The sequence below is a fragment of the Cydia fagiglandana genome, chromosome 19 (genome assembly GCF_963556715.1).
Source record: "Cydia fagiglandana chromosome 19, ilCydFagi1.1, whole genome shotgun sequence".
Taxonomy (NCBI): domain Eukaryota; kingdom Metazoa; phylum Arthropoda; class Insecta; order Lepidoptera; family Tortricidae; genus Cydia; species Cydia fagiglandana.
This window is the reverse complement of record NC_085950.1, coordinates 10,736,273-10,764,200: the sequence shown is the minus strand read 5'-3', so window position 1 is coordinate 10,764,200 and position 27,928 is coordinate 10,736,273. Positions and strand designations below refer to the sequence as shown.

The 27,928-nt window shown below is 36.8% G+C and overlaps 1 protein-coding gene and 1 long non-coding RNA gene across 2 annotated transcripts in view; one reads left to right on the top strand and one right to left on the bottom strand.

The window, feature by feature from the left end:
- LOC134673802 (uncharacterized) overlaps positions 1 to 27,928 on the top strand; it is a 253,073-nt gene that overhangs the window by 167,762 nt on the left and 57,383 nt on the right. The gene's annotated exons all lie outside the window — the stretch shown is intronic.
- On the bottom strand, positions 13 to 27,358 carry LOC134673754 (peroxisomal membrane protein PEX13). The gene is made up of 5 exons (XM_063531773.1): positions 26,786 to 27,358; positions 25,463 to 25,599; positions 6,028 to 6,164; positions 3,723 to 3,888; positions 13 to 1,104 (listed from the first exon to the last, which is right to left on the bottom strand). Exons 1-5 carry the CDS (start codon positions 27,166 to 27,168, stop codon positions 824 to 826), a joined length of 1,104 nt encoding a protein of 367 aa, XP_063387843.1. The 5' UTR covers positions 27,169 to 27,358; the 3' UTR covers positions 13 to 823.

Genomic DNA, 27,928 nt, shown 5'->3' with positions numbered 1-27,928 from the left:
TGGACCGACGCCGACAGACGCCGACGCTCGAAAGACGCCAGGGGGCCGATTTTTGAAATTCGACTACTCGATTTCGTGTATTTCGTTCAATAATATCTCCACTACTAGGCATTTAAATTCTACTAATAGAATTGAAAACGAGTGGTCAATACCACTCGATTCCCAATTTCTATCGCTAGTATTTCAAAAATTAGCATTTCGCCGTTTTCCACCGATTTCCGAATGACGAAATCGAACGATCGAATTTCAAAAATTGGCCCCCAGATGTGGGGGGGCCCCTTAGCGTGCAGTCCCCAGTCGGGTTGCCGTCTGTCTGTATACTTTCGGCCCTAAATACATGAAGAAAATATATGCAAGGAAATAACCAGTTTTTACAACGTTTACATGTCTCTTTTAAAATTAAAATTAGAATTATTATGACATTATGTCTTTCCGTAAGCTCCGACGGCGACATAAATTTCATGAATTTTATTTCAGTTTAAATACTTTTTATAAAATTCTGTTACTCACAGATGAAAACTCTTGTATATTATGAAGGGGACCTAAGTATGGTTTTAATTAACAAGGAATAAAACAATACTATTAGTTTTCCCGGATAAATAATGACGTCAGACAAATGATAATAATCGAAAAGTGTTTCAGATTTACAATATGTTATTTAAATTTACGCTAATACCAAAGATAATAGACTGCTTATCTCTGCAAAGTTGTGGACGTTTGAAAAAGAATTTCACTAGATGGCGTTAGTATATATGGCCATAGTCATTATATTTCATCTCAAACAAATATCTAAATATTTATTTGAGTCAAAAAATCAGTAACATCACAACTCCTGCTTAAAATGCTTATCCATCTCCTCCATACATTTCTCATCTTTTTCCTCCGGCTTGATAACTTTAATATAATTCACGGGTACCAGCCCGGCTGTCTGTCTGTCCGTGCTGCCTATGAGCCAGCCGCTGTTCCAGAGCTGGCCCTGAAGATATTGTGGTGCGAGGAGGATGACCTGACCGCTCCGGAAGCTGAGCTCCTGGGGTGTAGTGGCTTGGAATTCGTATTGGGCCACGGAACGGAGTGGGTTCTGCCATGATGTTGGGTCATTTACTGTGGCCAAATTACAAAAGGGTTAGAAAAATTATTGATTAGTAACTAATGAGCTAGTAGTGACGTTTAACTGTTGGAGCCCCAGAGGTAATCAGCCAATTCAGCCAGCCAAAAAACTACCTTGAGCTTTTAAATTTAAAATTGAATTTTGATTATCATTACGGGCGTGTTTCCTTTCAATTATAAACTGAAATACATCTATTTCATCTCATACACTAAAGTAAAACGGACCTAGGCCACCGGTGGCGGAGGCCGGAATCAAACTGGCGTTTTCAGCTTAAGATAGCTCAACTATTTGATTTTATTACAAGGCATTATGGTTCTACTTCGCATAGCCTTATGTTACTTACGTCTCACATCTTTTACCGATGTCTCAAATAGACATGTGCGCCGCGCCGCCGCGCCGCCGCCGCCGACGATTTTTCCACGCCGCCGCCGCCGATAAATTTGACCGGCGTATAATCGGCGTGGGAAATTTTTATACCTATCGTGTCTTATTCCATGTTGCGTAGTAAGTAGATAGTGTCAGAGGTATAATTTAAAGATCCTTATGCTTTTTGGCTTATTATTTGCCAGTGAAGCATATAAGCAAAATTTTTGTTGTTGCGGTGTTAGCTGTGATAACGATTTAGCGTTAATTTAAACAAGATCTTGTTTCTGGATCTCAGGTTATTATTTGATATTTTATCGCACAGCTTTTTTGTAGAACGCATTTTGTTTTACATCAATAGTCTCTTTATTGTCAATTTAATCAGTGAACTAAAGTCAAGAAAATAGCAGGTTCATATCCTAGGACATATACATGCTATTTTCTTCTTAGAATCTCCAGCAAGCTGTAATTGCGTATTTTATGATTTCTCGTATGATTCTGGTGACACGCATGAGGGTCATCAACAAGACATCAATGTCATCATATGATAGATATGATTTGATTTATTTATCACATAATATACAATTTCATTTAAAAATACACACGATCAATTCTTAGTCATTTTATGGTGATTATCAGCTTCTTTTACTTAGTAATATATATTTCAATCAAAATCATAAAAGTCAGGTTAAAGCTTCGTAATAAACTATACCTAAACAATGATACCTACTTATAGGAACTTAAATCACCAAATATCTTCACTAAGCTAGGAGTAAAGAAAACAAAGTAGACCTTAATATTCTATAAAACGGGACACTCCAAAGACATTCTGTTGAGCGAATCAACCGGCCAGATAAGTTTACTTTCGAAAACGACGATATCTTTAGTCTTATAGTTTTCTGTTAAACTTCAGTTCAGACAAATGTAAAGTATTCATCATTATATCGTAACAAATCCTAAGTGAGGCGACAGCGGCTGGGAAAAGTCAATATAGATTTAAGGCAACTTAAAGATTTTTTTGTGTTTTATTTGTATTTCGTTTAAAAGTAAGTAAAAATACTGCCTTAAATGTAGCGTTTTAAAGTATCCTTTTTAATTTAATATTTAAACATACCGTTGGTAATCATTAGGTAGGTATTGGTAATAAATGGTTGCCAAGTGACATGCCGGGATATAATTTTCGGTAATAATTTAGAAAACACACATAATATGCTTTGGATAGCCTAGTAAATACTCAGAAGGCTTTAATGTAGAGTTTCTACAGCCACGTTCTCATGCAGTATCAAAAATTATGCCACGCCGATTTCACGCCGATCACGCCGCCGCCGCCGGTCAAAAAATCATCGGACGCCGCCGCCGATGATTTTGCCATCGGCGCACACCTCTAGTCTCAAAGTATTCTATCCCGTATTACTAAGGTGTTAGACGCCACACTAGCGTCTCCCGAGCGTCGCCGTCTATACTCTGTATCATTAGGTATTTAAATAAAAGTAAACCTACCAAATGGCTCCTTAAGCCAGTTGAGGGTAGAAGAAAATATTACACGATCAAATAATGTAGGTTGAAGTCAAAGGTCGTTCAGTGACTGATCCAGGCGGTTTTGTAATTGGTCGGTTAACCAATAAATGTTATAACTACCCGAAAATGTACAAATTGTTTACTTTTATTTAAATACCTAAAGGCTTGGCCACATACAGAGCGCGACGCAGCGCCGCGTCCGCGCCGCGTCCACGCCGCGCGACCGCGGCACATGCTAACAGGTTACCGACGTCAAACAGACTGCGTCCCGCCGGTATCACGCCCCGCTTCTGTCGCGCCCCGCGCCGCGCGGCCCCTTGCGTCCGCGCGGCGCGTGCGCAGCGCTGCGCCGAGCGAACGCGGCGGCCCGCCGCGTCGCGCAAGGTCACATCAGTAGGATCGGACGTTAGGCAGCGAGCGGTGCGCCGCGTTCCCGCGCGGCCGCGCCGCGTTCACGCGCGCCTTGAGGGCGTGTTGAGAGCGTGAGGCCGGCGCGATCGGCGCGCGCCCTGTTTGACCAGGCATCGCGTCGGCATCACGCGGCGCGGACGCGGCGCTGCGTCGCGCTCTGTGTGTGGCCAAGCCTTAAAGATACAGGCTATAGTCAATTAGTCAACCCAACGCTGCTGCTCGACGCAATGTTGGCGCAACTGCGACGCCATTTTCGCAAAGCGCTGACAACACGCCGACGCTCAAAAGACGCTAGCGTGGGTTTTAAACTAAAACTTACGTCTCTCATTCACGCTGGTGGTGAGGCCACTCAGCATTCTCAGCACTATGTACGGGGCGGCGGCGATCACTCCGAAGAATAGGAGGATAGGCCAGCTGGCGCCCTTGGCACGTTGCTCGGGCGTGCCTGTACCGGTTTGCGTAGCCGCCACTGCTTCGGCCCATGCCTGAAATAATAGATTTTGATTTATTTTACTGAAAGGAGACCGTCGATTTTGTTAAGCACTCAAGTCCCAGAAACTGTTGCATATTTTATTGATACAGAATCACGAAATAAAACAGCTGATCTAGACAGCTATAGCTGATCTAGACAGAATGTACTGAAATCTTAAAGCTATTTCGCAGTCAAAACGTGTTTACAATCAGAAATAAGCCGTTCAGCGGTGGCAGCATGGTTGCATTTTTATCGCCTGTTACTTTCGCACTTACTTGTTAGAACGTAGCACGCGATAAAAATGCGACCGTGGTACCGCCGCAGATTGTACTTCTACCCATCTTTCCAGTTTTATTTCAGTTTAAATACTTTAAATCAGATAATTTGTGCGTCACAAGCCGCATCATTTCCACGGAGACAAGAGATAACAAATGAGTGGCACTCTAGGATTTGATAAAAGACAAGAATAAAATAAACGTAGTAAGATAATGGCAACAGTAACTAGCTTATTATCTTGGTGATAAATGAAAACAAGATACCGAACTTCATACCTACATCTCTTATAGATAGTTTTCATACCTACATTTGATATTCTACCTAGTTGTAATAATCATAAGGTCAATCTTACATACCTATGATATTCGTGTTTTTAATATCGACTCGATCTTCCACGAATTATCATTTTCGTATACTATATATTTTACCAAAAGTATATAGTACAGAGAGCCAAAATATAGTACAATACTATATAATACAGTACGGTTGGCAACCCTATTACGCTAAAATACTATACATATTTCCGATTAAGCGTATATTACACTCATGTTTATACTGGAGTCAGTTATGTAACGCTGCCATACATGACCCAAAAATTTTTTATTAAGCTATGAGCTTCATCACATCTGATATTTGAGTAATTCTAAGCATTTCTAGCCTGAAGTGGGGGGGAGGGTGGGGTACAAAGACGGCCGCCATCCGTCATCTTTAAAAAAAATCTACTCTGATCCTGGTGGGTACTAGGGCAAGTTTGGTATCATTTTCGTATAAACCAAAGACGTAGAATTCATTGCTGATATTTGTTTTTTCAATTTCATAGTAATTTTACAAGAAAAACGTAAAAAGGTGAAAAATTTGGTTGGAGATTTTTGCTACGCGGAGCCGAAACTACAAAAGATAGAAAGTTGAAATTTGCACACTAGATTACATTTATAAAGTGTACAAGAGATAAGAAGCGATTTTGAGAAATTCAACCCCTAAGGGGGTTAAAAAGCGGATGAAAGTTTGTATGGGGTTCAAGTTTTATTTTAAGCTAGGAATTTGAAACTTCGTAAAACGATATATTATTAAAATACAAGAAAACTAATTTCAGCGTTTTTGAAAATTCATCCCCTAAGGTGGTGAAAAAGGAGTTGAAAGTTTGTATGGATATCAAAAAAATTTTCGAACGCGGGACTTGAATCTTTGTATTTGGGGATATTATTAAAAGACAGGAAAAGTAATTTCAGCGTTTTGTAAAATTCATCCCCTAACAGGGTTAAAAAGGGGTTGAAAGTTTGAATCCATTACAAATCCGAGTAGACACACATTTCTTATTGCCTCCCAGGCTTGAAATGCTTAGAATTACTCAAGGAACATATGTGATGAAGCTCATAGCTTAATAAAAAATTTTTGGGTCAACTTTATAACTGCTTCCGCTATTAGTAGGTATTTTATCTAAAAGTACCTACTACATATTTTTGGAATGTACCTACTTAATTTTTGATGCCTTATTCTGAAAAATACTATATTCCACCAAAAAAAAGTTGGCAGCCCTACATTTTCGGCCTCCGCAAAGTTATATTGCGGTAATCTCATGAAATACATTTCGATGCACTTGTTTTTTCATGTGAAAGCGAGTTAACTTGCGGTGGTTCTTAGCTATGTTTGATAAAAATCGATCCAGCAGTTTCAATCTTAGGCATAAAATGGATTCTTTTGGCATATAGCGTAAGTTTCCTATTAATTTTTAACTGAAAGGCGTAATAAGTGTGACAGAAAAATATGCCCGTAATTTGCGAACTTCGGTTTTCGCGGTAGGGCCTCAGAGCGAGGGGCAGTGTCAGGAGCTCTAGAGTAAACTGTGGCGGGGGTATTCAAAGGATTAAACACTGACCTTGAACTCATTCTCCGTCCTAATCCCAAGCATGACCATCAGTTTCCGTACGAGCCAGTTCAGAGACCGCACCACGGCGAACGTCGACCAAAACTGCGCGAACAGTGATCTTAGGCGACCGAAGTTCTCTGCTACACCTGTAATCACATGATTAAACCAACTAAGCTCTGTTTTTATACCTCAGATAGTCTATCGCGAACCACTTTCGACGTGTTGCTCCCTGTCACACTTACGTACGAACTTACAAGTGCTACAGGGAGGCAACAAGTCGAACGTGGTTCGCGGTAGGCACTCAGACACTCCATTCAGACACGACATTCAGTGATCGAATCAGAAATGAGGAGATCCGTAGACGAACTAAAGTCACCGACATAGCCCACCGGATTAGCAAGCTGAAGTGGCAATGGGCAGGCCACATTGCACGCAGAGAAGATGGCCGATGGGGTCGAAAAGTGCTCGAGTGGAGACCACGGACTAGCAAGCGCAGCGTAGGACGTCCACCCACAAGATGGACAGACGATCTTGTTAAGGTCGCCGGAAGACGCTGGATGCGGGTCGCTTCCAACCGGCACGTATGGAGGTCCAAGGGGGAGGCCTATGTTCAGCAGTGGACGTCTTATGGCTGAGATGATGATGATGATGATGACTCAGACACTCAAATGATAAGTCGATTGTCCAATCTAACCAATCGAACCGTAATATGTAGTTAAAAAAAACCTTTTTAATATTTAATTGTAATTAAATGTTGCTTAGGATGGTATTCCATCTATCCAATATCTTTCTCCAATGTGTATTGCGTGTCACATTTTGTTTTAATGAGAGAGTGAGCCGCAATGTCATTGGACAAAGTCTAAAGTCAAAGTCAAAGTCAATATCGCCCGATAGCTTTATTGCCCACATTTGCAAAAATATTAGAAACAATAATGTCTAACCAGCTCTATGCATTTTGTGAGAAATTCAATATTTTGTGTGAAAATCAGAACGGCTTTCGTAAAAATAGGTCAACGACTCTAGCTCTTTATAAATACGTTCAAGAAATACATAATATTATAAACTAGACGGGCCCGCAGCTCCGCTCGCGTAAATGAAATAAAGAGTGTGTCAACCCTGCCAGGGTTCATAACGGTGATAGGGATTTCTTATTTGTAGCCGTTATTTGGATAACTTAATAAGCAAAATATCTGAAAAAAAATGTGTTTTTATAAAAGGCAAAATTATACTTTTTCATCGACGTAGTTATTTATTTAAAACTCGTTTCAACATAAAATGATTATTTGTTTTTATAAGCCTAATTGCAAAAACGTTCATTAGATTAATTTCCGCCTTAAGACGAATATGGACGACCACCGCCCATAAATCGCCTTTTGGTACAAGCGTACGTAATCCCCATTTCCCTTTCTGAATACTAACATTACTTACTACGGTTATGTGAATCCTGGCCTCCGAGAAAAGATCATACCATGTTTCTCGGTCTTGCGATAGCTCTCGCCAGTCCCCATGGCCGAGGATAAGCAGATCTCGAGCAACTACGTCGTTCCAGCGGTAGATACCTATGACGTCCAATTGGGCGTCTCCCATTTCGTTGTCCCAAGTACGCTCTCGTCACAGCACGATCCTCTCCCATTCTCTCTAAGTGTCCGAGCCAATGTAAGCTTAGCCACTTTGTCTCTCAGTATTCCGCCAGTATATCGGAACACATCCTTATTTCTATAGCAACAGATTTATATTACGATATTTGGCCGACTGCTGACTGTACATTTGCTTATTTTCACCAGGTCGTTTCGCTCAAAAATATCTGAACATGCACTTAAATTTTATCTACGTACATTAGAACTTGCTATCAACTTTGTATTTTTGGCCCATCTCGGCAGCCCGGTCTCCGGACGAATTTGTTTGCCGAGGCTGTGAAAGTAAATCTGAATAATATAACTCAAAAAGAAATTTAAAACAACAAAATACAAATTACTATTGATATTGATAAGTCATCATCAGTCATTTTATGGCATATCACTCGTATGGGCATAAACTAAGGTAAAAGGTTGAGGTTGACATCACTTTTTATTTTACTTCGTATAAAAACACGTAGAAATCACTGCATACCAACATAACAAACATAATTTTGGTTATTTGAAGTTCGAAACGAAACAAACCGAGAGTTGCCGAGAAATGGTCGAACGTCATAAAATGAAGATTGTTATGAAAATTTCTTTTCCTTATTTAGACCAGCGGTGGAACAAAAATGGGTTTTGATAACATTAAAGTTTTTTCTTTTTTGATATGTTATTGTAAGCATGTTAAATAACGTTCATGTAAAAAGTTAGAAAATTTTAGGTGGAGCGTTCGGCCATATTTAAATATTTCAATTTTTGCTAAATAACTATGTAAATATAAAATTAAAGTTACAAAAAACTTTAACATATTCAATAACACTTTAATTTATTCACAATATTCGGTTTTTAGAAATCTGGAACAGCTGCTTTCTGGTGAACGTAAAAACACGAATTATTATGTAAATACAGAATTAGAGTAGCTGATATTGCAAAATTACGATATTACCTATCAACTTAGTATACATGTAAAAAGTTAGAAATGTAGACAATGTGCTTGTCTAGATATTGATTTCTGGTTAAGCAGTATAGCCAATATTGAATTAAAGTCTGTAGAGTTAATATTACACGGTCATAATAAAGATCTTACTTCTCACACAAAAGATTAGAAATATAAAATCACGGCGACACTAAATACTGATACGTAAGTATGCATTCCGAGCTTATATTTCAAACGCGCGGCGTTTTCGCGCGCCGCGCTGTGCGCCGGGGCAGGAGGCAGCGATCGACGGTCGCGGGCTAGCGGTTAGCGCGGTGACCTTAAAATACGCAAAGCGTTTATAAAATTATTATCAATGGTAAATAGTTATTTTACACAGTACACTAATGGAAACTTACCTTCCCTTATTTATTTCTATATGTACTAGGGATTGCCCGCGGTTTCGTTTACGTAGAATTCGTTATCGTGTTAAGTATAGAAATAATAGATACATTTGAAAATTATTTTAGGTGCATTGTCATACAGATAACTACCCTTGTTAAAGTATTCTTCAAATTCAATACACAGGTGTCATTTCAATATAATTTTGCGTAATTTGGCGCTTTTAGGTTATAAATGACTAGCGACATATATTTTTTAAGATATCATAAAATCAATTTCAAACTAACGTTATTCAATATTTATAATTTTAAAGTCAATATTACCAACCAACTGATCCAATTTACCTACGGAAACAACTCAAAATTTGCATCAAATTAAATGCCACTTTTCTTATCCGTTTCGAAAAATCAAGAGGGCCTTTACGAGCTGATGTGATGAAAATTTTATTTAACCTTCGTCCCTCGAAACCTTCACTACGCTCAAGGTTCAATTTTACGAAGCACTCGCTACGCTCGTGCTTCAATTTTAGAATGTTTGAATTTGTGAATGTACTTCCTGCCTCGCACAGCCAAACTGTGGAATGAACTGTCCGATACGACCTTCAAACCTTAAAAGACCCCCATCTTAAAGGTCGGCAACGCGCTTGCAACCCTTCTGGTGTTGCGGGTGTCCATGGGCGGCGGTAATCGCTAACCACCAGGTGATCCGTCTGCTCGTTTGCCTCCTATTTAATAAAAAAAATGTTTCGCTTGTTTGGGTATCAATATTAGCACGAGCGGTTAATCAACAACTTTTCCCCTTGTAAAACAAATAAGGTAGGTGAAGTGCAGCAGTGTTGGGCGTAATTAATTACTCGTGTAATTTAATTACTAATTTAATTACATGTAATTGAATTACAATGTAATTGGATTACATACAATTTAATTACATGTAATTAAATTTTCTGTGAAATTTGCAATTGTAATTACATTAATTAGTAATTAAATTACTCAATTACATTTCATTTACCTTTTTAATAATATGCAAATATGAACAAATTTACTTGGAGTAATTATGAAGAAAAACTTTTATGAATTCCATAAATTCCATTATACGCTGGATAACGTTATAACATATTTTTATCCCTGGAATCATACCTTTACAGGGTACTATGTGACAAACCACGTTGAATATGGCGGTTGGCGCTTACGTCGCGTAGCACCGCATTAGTATTGGGGCGCCGCTAATAATGACGTAAGCGCCGACCTAAGGTGCCTTTCGGGTTGGACTGTAGCAAAGGGGGTGCTGGGACTTAGAATTTTTTTTGACAAAGTGGTGTCATTATGACACTATTTTTAAATGATTGTAATGTGTAGATCACGTCAAAATAAGCATCTTATACTGAAAAAACTTTTCTCTAAAATAAAAAATGGCTGAGTTAGACGCCTCCAAAGATTGATGTTTTTAAAGGGAGCTGGGACTTAGAAAATTTTCATCGCGAGTGGTGTCATTATGACATATATTTTAAATGATTGTTATATAACACGTCAAAATAAGCTACTTTTACTTGAAAAACTTTTTTCTAAAACTTTATTAAGAACTGTTTTAAAACCCCTGTTTTTTTCATTTTCTCAAAAAAAATCTAGGTCACAGAAACGGCCCCCATTTGATACAGGCCGCTATTTTCAATTTTAGAAAAAAGTTTTTCAAGTAAAAGTAGCCTATTTTAACGTGTTCTATACGTTACAATCATTTAAAATATATGTCATAATGACACCACTCGCGATGAAAATTTTCTAAGTCCCAGCTCCCTTTAAAAACATCAGTCTTTGGAGGCGTCTAACTCAGCCATTTTTTATTTTAGAGAAAAGTTTTTCCAGTAAAAGATGCTTATTTTGACGTGATCTACACATTACAATCATTTAAAAATAGTATCATAATGACACCACTTAATCAGAAAAAAATTCTAACTCCCAGCCCTCCCTTTGCTACAGTCCAACCAAATCAACCAAAGTTAACATTAACAATGTTGCTTAGTCAAATTTAAAACCATTCAAAATGTTCATCTGATTTTGGAAATAAAGATGATCAAAAACTTGCATTCTATAAAAGTAATTGTAATTCAAAAAAGTAATTAAATTACAAATTTCAATTACAAAATGTAATTAATAATTTAATTACTAATTACATTTTGCAATTGTAATTAGTAATTAAAATTTTAATTACTTTCCACATGTAATGGAAATTATTTGTTGGAATTACATTTTGTAATTGCAATTGTTAATTAGTAATTCAATTACTTTTTGCCCAACACTGAAGTGCAGGCATATCAGGCCCGGCGGGTAACAAGGCCCAGCATTCAAAAATAACAGTTGCTCCCTATTATTCCCAATTATTCTGAATTTGTACTTGTTGCTAAGAAGGCCCACTGTCAGTGCAGGTAAAAAGGTCCAGTCCCGGGCCTTATTGAACATATGAGATGAAATATTAGATTAAAATATTTTAAGATAATTTTGAATATTTTTAATCTCTTATTAATAAGGTCGATTTGAAGAAACTTCTATAAAATTATGACTTATAAATAACACTTGCACTGCGTGGGCTGTCAAAATTGCTGCAGACTTTTCTTGGTCTAACTCTAATCATTTATCACTTGCTTTATTGACCTAAAGACGTTTATAGATCAAAAAGTCTAATAACATTGCGGCACTTATACTTTTTAAAGGCAGTAACTATTTACAAGTGACTTTTTTTGTTAATACATAGGTAGGTATTTACGATAGAAGTGCGAAAAATAGATATTTTGCAACGAGTGACAAATTTTAACACACGGCCAAAGGGAGTGTTTTAATGTGCTTATTATAGCACCGGTGTCGTAATGTAGCACCAGATGTACTGTCAAAATTATGTTAATATAATACTTATTTGTTACGAATAAATATTTATACTGTAAAAAATTATCCCACCAAACACATTTTCATGTAAATTGTTGCTAAGACGAAACCATAAGACTCGCACTGTCAAAAAGTTGTCAGATCTCTTGTCGACCCAAGCTTCAAACTCTACAAGCCCTAACTTCACTAACTCTACACCTTAGTCAAAATATGTGGCTTGGCTGTTTCGCTACCGCCACATGGGCATAAGGTGAAAAATTTATTAAATTCATTATTTTTAGGGTTCCGTACCTCAAAAGGAAAAATACTGAACCCTTATAGGATCACTCGTGTGTCTGGCTGTCTGTCTGTCACAGCCTATTTGCTCCGTAACTACTGCACCAATAAGTTGAAATTTGGTATACACATGTAAGTCTATAACCCAAGAACATACATGTAAAGTAAATAATAGAAATTCAAATGTGACGTTCCACGGGAAAAGGTACCTTATGAGGGTTTCTAGTTTCGGAGTTATGAAATGTTTTGTAAAGAGGTGCAAATATGCTCAATTTTTTTTTATTGTGTGATCTCAAACCTTAATGCGTAACGTTTGTTTACCTGTTTTTATTTTTGTTATAAGTTAGTTATAAGCCTAGTAACGTCGTCTCAGAGTTTAGTAAAAAGGTACCTTATGGAAAAAAGGTTGAAAATTTCCAAAAAAACTAGTCAATACGGGAAAAGAAGTTTGGTAGAGAACTGTATTAGCATTCTGCAAAACTAATTTGATAATTTCAGTTCTGGTTGGGGCGCCTAGCAAATATTATAACCGTACATCGACCGACATTATAAATCCAAGTAGCCTGCTATTATACTAAAGTTACTCTCGTCAAGTCTTTCTTAACTAGAATAATCTTCATTTGGTTTGGTCGCATGCAATAAATCAGCCATTGGTTTGCTGAAAAATGCCAATACCCGACGCATTACCTTATGGAATATCTAAGGTCATTGAACCTCAATGCCGCTTGTCTTCAATGGCAACCAAAATATATTATTGATAAGAAATAGACGATTTATAATATCTTTACCCCAAAATATTATTAGTTTATCCTAACTGTTCCATCATCATCATGCCTCATCATGTAACTTAACCACAAGGTACCTTTTCATTACATACAAATTATTGGTCTTTTTTAAGATTATTATGACGAAGAACCAATTAAATTTGTGCCAGTTTAATGTAAATTAATATTTTCTATTCATAAAAGATAAAAGCTTCAATGTGATTGATGTTTTGTAGTGATGTATTATTAGATTTATTTCCATAAGGTACCTTTTCGTAAATGTATGGAGCAAATACTGTTATTGTTATGTAAGTTTAAAGTGGCATAAGGGGTTAAATATAGTATTTAGTTGGGGTTTTAGGATTTATTTCATTTGAATGACAGAATTTCTTTCATATTATGTGCTCAGAAAAATTGATTGTGTGTTACATTAAAAGTAAAAATATTCAATTATCTGATTTTATATGAAAAAGTCAGAAAATACATTTTCACCTCTAAATCGGTATTGTTTTTTGCTTAAACTGTCTCTCAGTGTCGTTTTCTAATAGATAAAATTTAAATCTAGAGAGCTCATTGCAATAAATCGTGAAAATGTAATAAAACTTTATTTTCAAGAGACTGGTTAGTATACACATAAATCAGTCGATATCAAAGGTTTCTATTTGCATTACAGAACAAGTCGCAACATTTTTTAAATCTCAGATATATAAGGTATTATTATTTGTAGTCAACTATGTAACTTACTTCAGGAACATAGTTTTTTAGGCAGCTAAACTTAAAACTTCTGTATCGTAAAGTTGCTCATTTCACAACATTATTTTCAAAAAATCATATCTCTTTTGTATTATCGATAGCTTATTTATTGTAGATTACTGGGGTATGCATAACTCCATACCCACCATAAGGTACCTTTGACCGTGGGACGTCACAAATAAAGGGGTCACTTTTGAGATGATAAATAGAAGAAAAAAACACTATATCTTGTTATATATCAAATTAAGGGGCTCATTGTGAGAACCTCAGATATATTTTTTCATAATTTTAAAATAAATAGTTTAGAAGTTATTTAAGAAAATACGCAAAAAATGACCATTCCCCGCCCCCCCCTTATCTCCGAAACTACTGGGTCTACAATTATGAAAAAAATACACATATTAGCTCTTTTCCTATAGATGCCAGAAAAACCTATTAGAAATGTGCAGTCAAGCGTGAGTCGGACTTAAGTACCTAGTTTTCCGATCCCTACGGGTTTTTTAAAGACATTTTACTCACTTTTCTCTAAAAAAAATATATATTGTTAAAATTGTGTAATGTACGGAACCCTTGGAACGCGAGTCCGATTCGCATTTGGGCGGTTTTTGTATTATACTTACAGTAGTTCTTGTAGAAATGAAACGGCCAAGCCACATACTTTTGGTGTAGGGCTAGTAAAGTTTAGAGGGCTTGTAGAGTTAGAAGCTTGGCAAGAGATCTGATAACTTTTTGACAGTGCGAGCCTTATGGTTTCGTTTGGGCAACATTTTACATCAAAATGTTTTTGGTGGGATTTCACTTCTTTTTGTAAGTTGCTTATGACAATCTTCCATGCCCTAATTTAAAGGGTTGGGGGTGATTTACTATTAAAAATCCTGAAATAAGTATCTGGGGGCATCTGTTACACAATGTACTTCTTACTGATTCCCCATATAAACCCTTCACCCCGTAAGGGTAAACTTTGGAGTTAAAATCTGCCTTCACCCCGTAAGGGTAAACTTTGAGGTTGAAATCTATTCTATATCCTTCCCCATAACAATACCTATCTACATACCAAATTTCAACTAAATCGGTTCAGCGATTATTGATTCCCCATACAAAATTAAACCCCATCTTCATCCCCTTAGGGATAAAATTTTTTTGAATTTATTTGTTGTTTGTGTACTAAAACTATCTTACATACCAAATTTCAGCTTCTTAGAGGACTTCAGGAAGTACCCGGTATTGATGATCATCAAGTGAGTGAGTCAGTGACGAAATCGAAGTTTTTAGATATGAATAAAATCTAAAGTATAAGAGCTATGCAATTGATATGCTTAATAAGTCCGAGAACTTTGTTTATCTGGTATAATCCAACCCCAAGTTATGAGGGTTCCAAAAAACGACGAAGCGCTTCGAGAAAAGGTAGATAGTGCCCTTGCGCTTTGCTCGTCTTGGCAGGGGCACTGCCGTGCCCCCAGATGTTAAAAGATGATACTACTATAACTAATAAAGATTTATGTTTAGTTACCTACTATTTTCGCGTAAACTAGACAATTTTTATATCTTTAGTTATTAAGGCCCAAAATAATTATTTTCACTTATTATAAATAAATCCTCCTGTTATGAAGTATCAAATATTGTTATTTGTATATGTATAACTCTTAAGTTAAAAACAATAAAATCTGTTATTACCTACTGTCAAAATGATTATTTTTTGCGGGATTAAGTAATACACTGCTAGTGTTCAATAAGGCCCATAATAGGACTTTTAAGGTATATTAAGAGTATCGTAATATTTTTATAACTATTTTGGTATAATGAAGAAACTTAAATAAATGAGAAACCTATTTGAGTGAGTTTTTCATACTTCATATCCTGTTTATTAAAAAAAACCATTTTAATTTAAGGTGGGCTGTATATAGGCATATACGGCCCACACGGAATATACAATAAGGTAAGTGGCCTCACTTACCTTATTGTATATTCAGGATGTATACCGTGTAATATTGAGCAGTTGGTTTATAATATACATATTATGATATTGACCTTGAATAGGACAGGACATGACAATAGGAACCAGAAATAGGTATAGTTGGTCAAACCATTTGTCAGTAAATAAAAACAAAAAACTATATTCATCCTTTTCTTTTGGGTGCTAGTACTAGTGTAAGTCAAAGATAGTATGATGATTCTCTCTGTCTATGTTTGAAATGAGACTTTGTTTTTACAAACTATGTATAGTAAAAAATAGTTGTGAATATCTTGTACATTTTTATTACAATATTAGTCAAGATAATGAAATATAGCTGGTCAAGCAAATCTTGTCACTAAAAAAAGGCGCGAAACACAAATTTTCTATGGGACGATATCCCTTCGCGCCTACATTTTTCAAATTTGCCGCCTCTTTCTACTGCCAAGATCTGATTGACCAGCTGTAGGTATTTTTACGTAATAAGATATTTTAATTTCACGTAATGTCCGCATCTAATTTATACATGTGCACGGTAAACAAACAAGTGAATGATAAGAAAAGACAGACAGTGTTACTGAGCGGGAGGTGGGGCAAGGGGCGAAGTATAGGTAGGCTATGATAGGCTCTCGAGCGCCGCGCCGGCGACTGACGGACCAGCGCGGCGTATGTATGAATTTCGCGCCTTTTTAACTAGATTTTACTATTACAATGCAAGCTACACGCAGAAATTTCTTACTTTCCATAATATGGCTGCGTATATTATTTTATAGTAATAGACTTATTTTTACAGACTCTAATTCAATATTAGATCTTATAGGACAAAAAACGCATATTAATTCTAGAGCATATATCTTATTCTTCTAGCTTTTTAGCTTGCCTATTAACTTAAAAAATGAGATATGTTGTTGTGGATTTATTAAACTTTAATTCAATATCGACTAAATAATAAGCTAATTGTAGTTTGATAAAGAAGCACGTTAAAAAAAATTCTAATAATTTTACATTATAAAGCGTCATACATATTATAAACAATGGAACTTAAACATTGCACTTTAATTCAATATTAAAAAATCATTACTAAAAATATATAAATACCTAATTTATATCTAACGCTCGTTCTAACTTTTCATCATATATTGCAAATATGCTTAAAAATATGTCCCATATCAGATAAGTATCACTTTTTCAACTTTAGAATTATCAAAACTTATAGTGCAAAAATCCGGTCCCACTATTGAGCTATATTGTAAATTAAATACGCATCGTAAGCAATAGTTTTTATGCTCTAGTTGTATTCTCATATTTAGATAATTGAATGGAACAGTCTTTTCTTATCATACATGCGTCGTATTCGAGAAACGTGTCAAAAACTTTTTTAGAAATTTGTAAGGCGCCATCTCGCTTCTTCCCTCGTTTTTTATCCCGTTCTGGTTTTTAAATTTTATATATATGATGACAGGGAATATGCCGTTGGTATTTTACTGGACATGAGCAAAGCCTATGACAAAGTGTCTTATAAAATATTACTGGACAAGCTCTATAACATAGGCGTGAGAGGTATTACTCACAAATGGTTCCAATCTTACCTGTCAAATCGATCACAGTTAGTCCAAGTAGAGTACCACAATCCTCACACTAGAGTTATAGAAAATGTACAATCAGAAAAGAAAATCTTGTCAGGCTCTATACCACAGGGAAGTAATCTAGGGTGCCTCTTATTTTTAATTTACATAAACCATCTCCCCAAAATACTAGATCATACTTGTGTCCTTTTCGCTGATGATATTTCTATAGTGTTCCCTTATTCTACTAATAATAACAACGTAAACTCCATTTTACACAACACTCTTTCCAAAGTTGTTGACTGGCTCCATCTTCACAACCTTGAATTGAACTTAGACAAAACGAAAATTATGCATTATAAGCCACATCAAAAAAGTAATTTAAATATAAATTTCACTTACCAGGACCAGACATTGGAATGTATCGACTCATCAAACCTTCTTGGACTTGAAATTGACACAAATATGAATTGGAAACTCCGCATACAAAAAATAGCTTCAAAACTATCCAGCTTTACGTATGCACTAATGGAAATAAAAAAGCATACCGATTTGAATGATCGACCAGTCGTGGCTAAGGTATGGTATTATAATATGGGGCAACAGTACAAATGTTAACGATCTCTTTTTATTACAAAAGAAATGTATAAGGATCTTAGTTAATATAAACCAACCAGATAGTTGCAGGCCACATTTTTCTAAGCTCAACATTATGACTCTGACATCCTTGTACATATTCGAACTATGTAAATTTTTAAGAAAGTACAAGCAGTTTTCAGCAGGAACACCCACTACAAATAAACCGACCTTGGCATGCAAAACGGACACCGAAAAGCTTAACGTCTTAACCTACAATGTCCGGACTCTGCTAAAAGATGAGCGCTTAATAGAACTCGAGAATGCGCTGGATAAAATCAAGTGGGACATAGTAGGTTTATCGGAGGTGAGAAGACCGGGCGAAGAAATAGAAGAAAGGGACGGATGCATATTCTACCACTTCGGGGACACCGGAGGACAGGGTGGAGTAGGCTTTATGGTGGCCAAGAAGTGGAAGAATAATATAATCCAATTTTGTAGCTACTCCAGCAGAATTGCAGTTCTCAAGTTTCGGCTAGCACCAAATCAGACCCTTACGGTGATTCAAGTCTATGCACCTACATCCGCGCACTGCGATGACGAGGTTGAGGACTTTTACGACCTACTAAACAAGGCTTGCGAGGAGCATCGAGGATCCTGGAGTATTATCCTCGGTGACTTCAACGCTAAGATAGGGCTCAAACAAGAACTGGACAGCGATGAAATTCTCGGACCATACGGGTTGGGAGACCGGAATATACGTGGTTCTCGCCTGATCCAGTTCGCATTTGGGCAAAGCCTAAAAGTCAGCAACAGCTTCTTCCCAAAAAAACCACAACGCCGCTGGACTTGGGTGTCACCAAATGGGCAAACCAAAAACGAGATCGATTTCGTACTTACTACAAACAATGACATAATAAGTAATACAGGAATTTTAAATAAAATTCAATTTAACTCAGACCACAGACCTATTCGAACCACCTTAAAATTTAATTTCAAAATAAACCGCAAAAGCATATTCTCAAGACGACACAAAAAACTAGACAGAGCCACACTAACAGCCAACTATGATCAGTATAATTTGGAACTGCAAAACAAATTTAGCACATTGAACTTAGACGTCGACGATACAGAAACTCAATATGACAACATTTTGAAAGCAGTTCAATCCGCGAATAGTAAAATCAAGACCATCCAAAAGAAACGCACTGTATTGTCGACTGCCACAAAGAATTTAATAAAAGAGCGGACTAGTTTCGAAATAGGCTCTGCTGAGTACCGTGCAATAGACAGGAAGACTAAACGAAGCATCCGGACCGACCTTCGCAACCACAACACTAATCTAGTCGCAACAGCACTTATCAATAACAGATCACTTAGAACCGCAAAAAATGGAATAACGAAAGGCAAATCATGGATCACCAGCTTAAAGGATGAAAACGGTCAAAAGCATAGTGACAGGAGCAAAATTATGGACATCTGCACACAATTCTATTCATCCCTATATTCGGATCCATCCAACGCAAATAGCACACCAGAGTATTACTGCGCTGAAACTATCTCTCCCATCACAAGCGAGGAAGTGGGTAAAGCCATGTCCACGATGAAGTTCGACAAAAGCCCTGGAGTGGACGGGATTAGCACGGAAGAACTAGTTTTCGGAAAGACCAACCTTTCACTTCCCCTCACCAAATTATTCAACAACATCTTAAAAACAGGAAAATTCCCCCAAAAACTGCTTCATTCTAATATGATACTCTTGTACAAGAAAGGCGATAAGTTCGACATAGGCAACTATCGACCTATCAGTCTGGTGTCTCATATTTATAAAATATTTATTAAAGTCATCGAGTGTCGCATTGCTGGGCAACTCGATCGACATCAACCCCCCGAACAGGCTGGCTTTCGTCCCGGATTTTCCACCACCGACCACCTCCACACACTCAACCAAATCATTGAAAAGCATAATGAATTTAAGATCCCCCTGTATTTAGCATTTGTTGATTACAGAAAAGCATTTGATAGCATAACCCATTCTGCCATAGTAACCGCACTAATAAATCAAAATATTCATCCCACCTATATAAACTTAATCAAAAATATATACAGCAATAGCACCGCCGATATAAAACTTCAGTACTCCGGTCCGTCGTTCCCTATACAACGAGGTGTTAAACAGGGTGATCCGCTGTCTCCTAAACTATTCACAAGCACCCTCGAAGAAGTTTTCAAGAGCCTGGCGGTTTCCTGGGAGGCTAAGGGAATAGTCGTCGGTGACAGAAGGCTATCAAATCTTCGTTTCGCCGACGACATTGTTCTCTTTGCCCCTTCTGCAGCAGAACTACAGCAAATGCTCCAAGATCTGAGCAACGCAAGCCTTCAGGTTGGACTTCAAATGAATCGCGCAAAGACTCAAGTGATGACCAATAGCAAGGAACGTAGTAGTGTCGAGGTGGACGGGCAGATCATACACTATGTTGACGAGTACATCTACTTGGGCCAGCTAGTCTCTTTCAGTAACAGGCAAGACAAGGAAGTTGAGCGCCGTGTTCAAAATGCCTGGAAGAGCTACTGGTCCATGAAGGAGCTGATGAAGGGCGACCTTCCTATGTCACTGAAGCGCAAACTCGTTGACATATGTATTCTGCCTGTTCTAACCTACGGCGCTCAAACTTGGTCACTCACAGAGATTCAGAAGTCCAAACTGAAGGTTTGCCAACGCGCCATGGAGCGCAGTATTCTAGGTGTTAAACTAACTGATCACATAAGAAACACCACGCTGCGCTTCAAAACCCGCATTGCTGACGTAGGCGAGAAAACCGCTAGGCTCAAATGGGACTGGGCCGGTCACGTCTACCGCATGCATCCGGAGAGGTGGGCTAGCTTAGCCACCAAGTGGATGCCGGTAGAGGGACGTGGCCGCGGCAGGCCCAAACGGAGATGGCGAGATGACCTGGACAGCTTCCTGAACAACTGGCCGGAGGAAGCACCAAATCGGGAGTCGTGGAAATTAAGGGGAGAGGCCTTTGCCCAGCAGTGGGACACTGAAATAGGCTAGGAAAAAAAAAAATAAACAAGCAGTTTTTCCCTGCAGCAAAAAACCCTACCAATATTAACTTACGCCCTAGAGATAGAATTCCTATGCCGCCATCTAAACTAAAAATGCACGCCTCTAGCCCACATGCAATGTGTATAAAAGTGTACAATAAACTCCCAAAAACAATTAGAGACGAAGAAAAAGATACTCTATTTAACAGAAAAATAACTAAATATTTATTAGACAGCTGTTTTTACTCAGTGCAAGAGTTCTTAGATAGTTAATTATAGTAATAGTATTTAATATAGTAGTTTAGTTTAGATACCGCAACTTAAAAAAAAAATTGTAACTGTTTAAAAGATGTATACAGGGCGTCCCACGGCGATGCCACATGGAGGGAAAGTACCTTAAATATCATAGATAGCATATTTTGCTGAAAGAAGACTTCATTTTATTTTTAAAACTTAGTTAAATTGCATTCATACTTTTTTAATTTTTTTTGAAAAAAAATGTATGGATAAAAATGATCGCGTCATTGGAGGAAAAGTACCTTAATTATTGTAAATGAACATCTGACTGAAAGAAGACATTATTTCGATTTAAAAAAACAAGTTGAATTGCATTTTAAATAATTTCATGGTTAAACCGGGAATCGAACCCGCTACACGAGAAAAAAAAATACCTTGTAGCTTTGTCATACCGATCGAAAGGCTTCAATGTGAGAATTATTTTTTTGGTACAAGGTATTTTTTTTTTCTCGTGTAGCGGGTTCGATTCCCGGTTTAACCATGAAATTATTTAAAATGCAATTCAACTTGTTTTTTTAAATCGAAATAATGTCTTCTTTCAGTAAGATGTTCATTTACAATAATTAACGTACTTTTCCTCCAATGACGCAATAATTTTTTTCCATACATTTTTTAAAAAAGAAAATTAAAAAAGTATGAATGCAATTTAACTAAGTTTTAAAAATAAAATGAAGTCTTCTTTCAGCAAAATATGCTATCTATGATATTTAAGGTACTTTCCCTCCATGTGGCATCGCCGTGGGACGCCCTGTATATATATATCCCACCAAAAACATAAATGTAGAAAAGGAGAGCCAAGTTCAATACAAAAATTATGCTTGGCTGTGGGGCTCGCCGCAAAAAGAATGGAGATCTAAATGAGTGCCACTACCAAGTTCTGTGCAAAATCCAAATATGTATTTATAGGAACAAAATAACATTATAAACAAGTATTAAACTCTATTTCTTTGCTTTATTGGATACCTATAACAATTGCTGTTATTTAAAAAAATGTGAGATTTTAAAGTAGGTTAGATTTGACTTGGCCAGTTTTCATTATATCAATCATTTTATATATATTGTAATTCTGATAAAACCTGGCCAAGCCAAATCTAACCTACTTTAAGATCTCACATTTTTTTAAATAACAGCAATTGTTATAGGTATCCAATAAAGCAAAGAAATAGAGTTTAATACTTGTTTATAATGTTATTTTGTTCCTATAAATACATATTTGGATTTTGCACAGAACTTGGTAGTGGCACTCATTTAGATCTCCATTCTTTTTGCGGCGAGCCCCACAGCCAAGCATAATTTTTGTATTGAACTTGGCTCTCCTTTTCTACATTTATGTTTTTGGTGGGATATCAATACTTTTTGTAAAGAAAACTAGGCAGGTATTGAGATTTAATATTTTTTCTTGTGTTTCCGCTGTATGGTTTTTACTTCTGTTCTTTGTATAATTATGTGGTGCCGCGCGCCGCCGACGACACACCGTTGGCCGGTTGTTTAGAGCGTATTACAAGTTTTTTGTATGGGGACACCACTTATTTTTTGACTAACTAAACTTTATTTTAATATAGCAAATATAATAATACATATATTGGGGTAGTTTCAAATATCTGCTTGTAACGGTTCCAACGCTACAATAAAAAAATATTTTTTTGTATGGGGACCCCCCCTATTTTTTAACTTTTTTTTATTTTTATATTTTTTCCTACGCTTACACACAATAACCGAGCTGGATTCTAAATTTCATCCTTCTAGGTCATCTGAAAGTAGGTTAGGTTTAGGTACTTATATGTCAGTCCCAATAAAAAATGGTTTTTTTGTATGGGGACCCCCCCTATTTTTAAACTTTATTTTATTTTTAGATTTTTTCCTACGGTTACACACAATAACCGAGCTGGATTCCAAATTTCATCCTTCTAGGTCATCTGGAAGTAGGTTAGGTTTAGGTACTTATATGTCAGTCCCAATAAAAAGTGGTTTTTTTGTATGGGGACCCCCCCTATTTTTTAACTTTATTTTATTTTTAGATTTTTTCCTACGGTTACACACAATAACCAAGCTGGATTCCAAATTTCATCCTTCTAGGTCATCTGGAAGTAGGTTAGGTTTAGGTACTATAAGTCATAAGTCAGTCTTAAAATTTACGACTTTTTGACCTTCATACCTTTATAACCGTTTGAGCTAGCTTCATGAAATTTGGGCTTCTAGATATCCTTATGGATATAATTAAACACACGTAGTTTTATGTGTTTACGTCAAAGATGTTTTGAGTTATAGAAGGGTCAAAAGTGGCACCAAGTGGTTCATGTAATATTACACTCGGCGCTGGCTAGCCAGTTCCTTTGCTTGAACTTGGCTTGACACGCTGCCGCGTGTCTAGATGAATATAATATGATGCATGATCGTATGGTTATTTAAAAAAAATGTATTAGAGATAGCCTTAAGCAATAGTTATTAAGTTAGATTTAAGTTATATTGCAGTGCCCTACAGGGTTTCATAGCTGAACCAATACAATGTACCAACCTGTATAACCTATGAAAGCAATAAATACACTGATTACTGATTAAACCAAAAAAATAAAATCGTATGAAAAAGTGTGATGGCTCTGGAATCCATTGTAACGGCATCCATTTGGAAGGCTCGTCAGTGGCCTGCTTTAGAGTAATTACAGCTATCCTAAGTATCCTATCACAGTTTCCCATAATTAAGAATCTATTGTTAAGTGTGTGTAGGGAAACATTATTACAGCCATTAAAATGTTTCTACATTTTATCATAGACTAAGAATCCTCTAGACGGAGTTTAGAGCAATTATTTCATGCAACCGATGCTGCCAAAAATGCGGGGGTGCGCGGGACGAGGTGAGCGAAGTCCCGTGCCGTGATTGGTCCGTTCAAACGACGAACGAGTTCACGGACGTCACACAAGGACACTTTCGACTCGAACATGGAGTAAAATTATCGTATGCGTGGCAGCGGGGGTAGCGCGACTATACTCAGTCTAGAGGATGTTTTGTCTGTGCATTTTATATACTCGATTCATAAACACTAAACAGTTGTGAACAGACTGACCCCTGAACCCTATACAGAAATAAAATATTAACGGCGACATAAAACATAATAACAATAGTACGTTTACACAACGAATGCATAAACTTAGTTTCGTTTTATACGATATGTTACCTTAACTTGACACCTTTAGTTATAACTTAAGTTTACTAAGTTATTTGTACTTATGTATTCAACTAGTACTTGTGGAAAAACATCACAAACTACGTATAATGTCATCTGATGGTAACTGACGACGAGGTGGAGGATGGAGCATTAAAAAGTATTCTTTAGATATTCCAAATCCAACCAATCAAACATAAACAGAATTGGAACAATTACTTATAATCTGCGGGTTATTAACCTCTTTAATTAAAGCTGTAAATGAAATGCAACAGACAATTAGTATTACAATTATTCTAATTTTTTTGTATATTATTCATTCATTATCGTCTTTGGAAGGTGTGTTAAATATCCTAAAGTTAGCTAGTATTAAGAAGTTACTTGCACAATCCAAATACATAATGAACCGGACAAGTGCGAGTCGGACTCGCCCACCAAGGGTTCCATACTTTTACTTAAACTTTATTACACAATAAAAAAATGTACAAATGGCGGACTGAATGCCTTAAGGCATTCTCTCCACTATTTCCACTTTCCAGTATTTGTTGTTATAGTGGCAACAGAAATACATCATCTGTGAAAATTTCAACTGTAGAGCTATCATGGTTCATGAGATACAGCCTGGTGACAGACAGACAGACAAACGGACAGTGGAGTCTTAGTAATAGCATCCCGTTTTTACCCTTTGGTTATAGAACCCTAAAAATCGAATCTTAATAGTATCTCCGTAAGTGGTATACGCGTGACTCCGTGAGGGACAAAACATACGCAAATGCGACACTGTGATTGGTCGAATTCATTTGTTGCCCACCGTTCTCCATACTAATAAAAAGGTGGGGAACAAACAAAAAGTGAGACTGTGACAAGGACAAGCAATAATACCGCTTTCTCTGCTACTCCTACTGAAAGATACATAAGACTATCTCGTTCTGTCAGTTACCCCCACCACTCAAACCAGATCCAGGTATATCCTAGATTCATGCATTGAACACAAACATTTTACGAACAACACTAACCTAACACTAAGTATTAGAACAAATCAAATTATTTTCAGAAAATATACTTGGAAAAATTCGACCTATGCCGCTGTGGCCCGGTGGGCGAATGGCACAGGCATGCCGCGATAGCAGAGGACGCTGGTTCGATTCCAGCCTGGGGCACTGGAGGCCTTGGTCACTTTTTCTTAGTATATGACATTTATTTCTGTTTATTTTACGAATAAGTCTATAACAGTCCAACTTACCTAATATGGCTCTGAATGAGCTAGTGAGGGCAAAGAATGTGTTTTCAAGCATCATGGCAACACTGCCGACTGCATTGACTAGACTTTGTATTGAATCAAAGGCAGGCCGTGAGCTTTCTTCTGCCATTTGGATGAATCTGGAAAAGATACAAATTGTATTTTTACCACACATCTTATTTTCCTATTATATTTTTCTTGGGAATAGACAAATATAGTTTATTATTTAAGTAGGCATATAACAATGCGCTTATGAACGTCATATAAAGCTACACCGGCCAACCCTACACCTCTGCCTCGAGAAGATTTAAGTCCTCCCTCAATTGGAGGAGGGTATCCCAGTATGGGACGGCAACAAACTCGGCGGGACACATCTTTTCAAAACATCAGCTGTAGTTTTAACTTTCAAATGCATTAGGTCAAGTATTGATGGTGAATACATTTTTAAGTGTTTTTTTATGTTGCAAAATATGATACTATCCAAATACGAGTAGTAAATGCAGTATGTCCTTGTTGTAAAGTTTGTCTGGTCTGAACTGCTACTTTTAATTTGTACTTTACAAGTCATTATTGAAATGTCCCTGATAATTGACTTCACAAAGATATCCATAGTAATTTAGATATTATCTTAAATATCTTACTCAATAACATCATGTTATCTACCTTCATGTTTACATTGAGTTATATAATTTGGTGTGAACATTCATACATATAGAAAATCACAACATTTGATTACACCATTTTACCTTTCTAACCTCGGAGTTTCTAACTTACCTACCTCTAAACATGTCTGGTGAAATGATTAATACTACAAACAAAATTAATAAATAAATATTATAGGACTTTTTTACACATATTGACTAAGGCCCATGGTAAACTCAAGAAGGCTTAAAAACATATTTTCACCACACCAGCTCTGAAAGGCTTACTTTGGACTTCAAAAACTGATAGGAAAGTTACATTTTATTCACATGTGAGGCAAAGTAATCAAATGCAAATTTTGCGTTGTTTTATTATGTTTCCTGGTAGAATTAACTTTTAAATGATGATTTTGGACAATAAATATTTTATAACATTCATTTGGATTTGATTTTGTTTGATATTCTACATTTAATATTTGCTTCGGGTTGAGTTGGTGAAAATTTTTGCCTTTCACTCGTGCTTTGAAACCCTGGCAATGCTCAAGATTCCACTTTTCGAACCAATTCAATTTCAGGTTCAATTTTGGAATCTTTCTTAGCATGAGCAGTTAAACAACAACTTTGCCCCCTTGTAAAACAAACAACTATTGTATGACTCATAACAAAAACAATGGAGAAGACAAACCTGTTCTCAATATCGCCATGCATCGGTCCATATCTATTGTATCCCCCATAAGGTGACATTCCACCCATACCTCCCATACCCCCCATCCCATACCCACCTCCGAAACCCCCATATCCATAATTACTGTATCCCATCCCTCCCATCCCCATACCACCCATGCCGTACGAATTCATCCCCCCGTAAGAATACCCAGGGTTCATAGAGTAAGAAGGCTGTACAGCCAAGTCAGGCCTAGGTGGTAAAATTGGGGGTCCTAAAGTACTATTTGCAAATGAGGTCGATGGGATCGGATTTCTGAAGGCGGGCACATCTCCACCAGGCGTCACGGCTGCATTCGACAATGTAGGGTCAGAGTTCCCTTCGAACTTCGCTTGTTCCGTCATCGTTAGACCTACGCACAATCACTGTAACTTTCACGTATATCACTACGCGGTTCACTGATTATCTGTAAACGCCATACGGTGATGTTTTATCTGGACTATTTCTGGTACTGCACAATCTTGAATTTATAAAGATAAGTGTGTTTACGCAAATGCGACCGATGAACTCGAGGAAAGGAACCCGTCTCGTCTCGGATTGGACGTCAAATAAAATGACGTTTACTTTGTTGACATTACTTTTTTAATTGCCAGCAAAAATAAACTGAATATGAAGCATAGACATAATTGAAAAAAAATTCAAATGAAATGTAAGCAATATCAATATTCAATAATCGAAAGCTATGCCTTAAACACGCAAATTTAATTATATGGAGTTTTATATAAATTTCAGAATTTAATAATTTTGGAAGCAAGTGATTTGTAAAAAACGGAATGAAATGAAACGAAATTGAAAGTAAAACATTTAAAAAGCAAAACAATTTGTTTATGGTTCAAAGGGTGTCAATAATTTCAATATTTGGATTTAGCCAATTGTGGTTTTGTTGTTTTCTCAATTATTGTGACTAATTACTGTTAATAAAGACAGAAACCAGTGTTGTGCAGTGCAGTGTTTATTGTTGAAATTTAAATCCGTAAGTTATTTGCTTTCATTCGCTTAGATAAGATGAGAAATTGATCTTTACTTTGTGTCACCGAATGTCATCCTTTCGTATCTCAATATTCCTAAATATTTTATTGTATAGTGTTTTTACTCGTATAGGCA

Bases quoted from the DNA above. Each gene is read 5' to 3' on its own strand.
- LOC134673754 (XM_063531773.1), bottom strand. From the start codon at position 27,168: ATGACGGAACAAGCGAAGTTCGAAGGGAACTCTGACCCTACATTGTCG. The intron at 25,600-26,785 runs GTTTGTCTTCTC...TATCTTTTCCAG, and splicing joins CATGGCGATATTGAGAACAG to ATTCATCCAAATGGCAGAAG. The intron at 6,165-25,462 runs GTAAGTTGGACT...ATGTGATTACAG, and splicing joins CTCATTCAGAGCCATATTAG to GTGTAGCAGAGAACTTCGGT.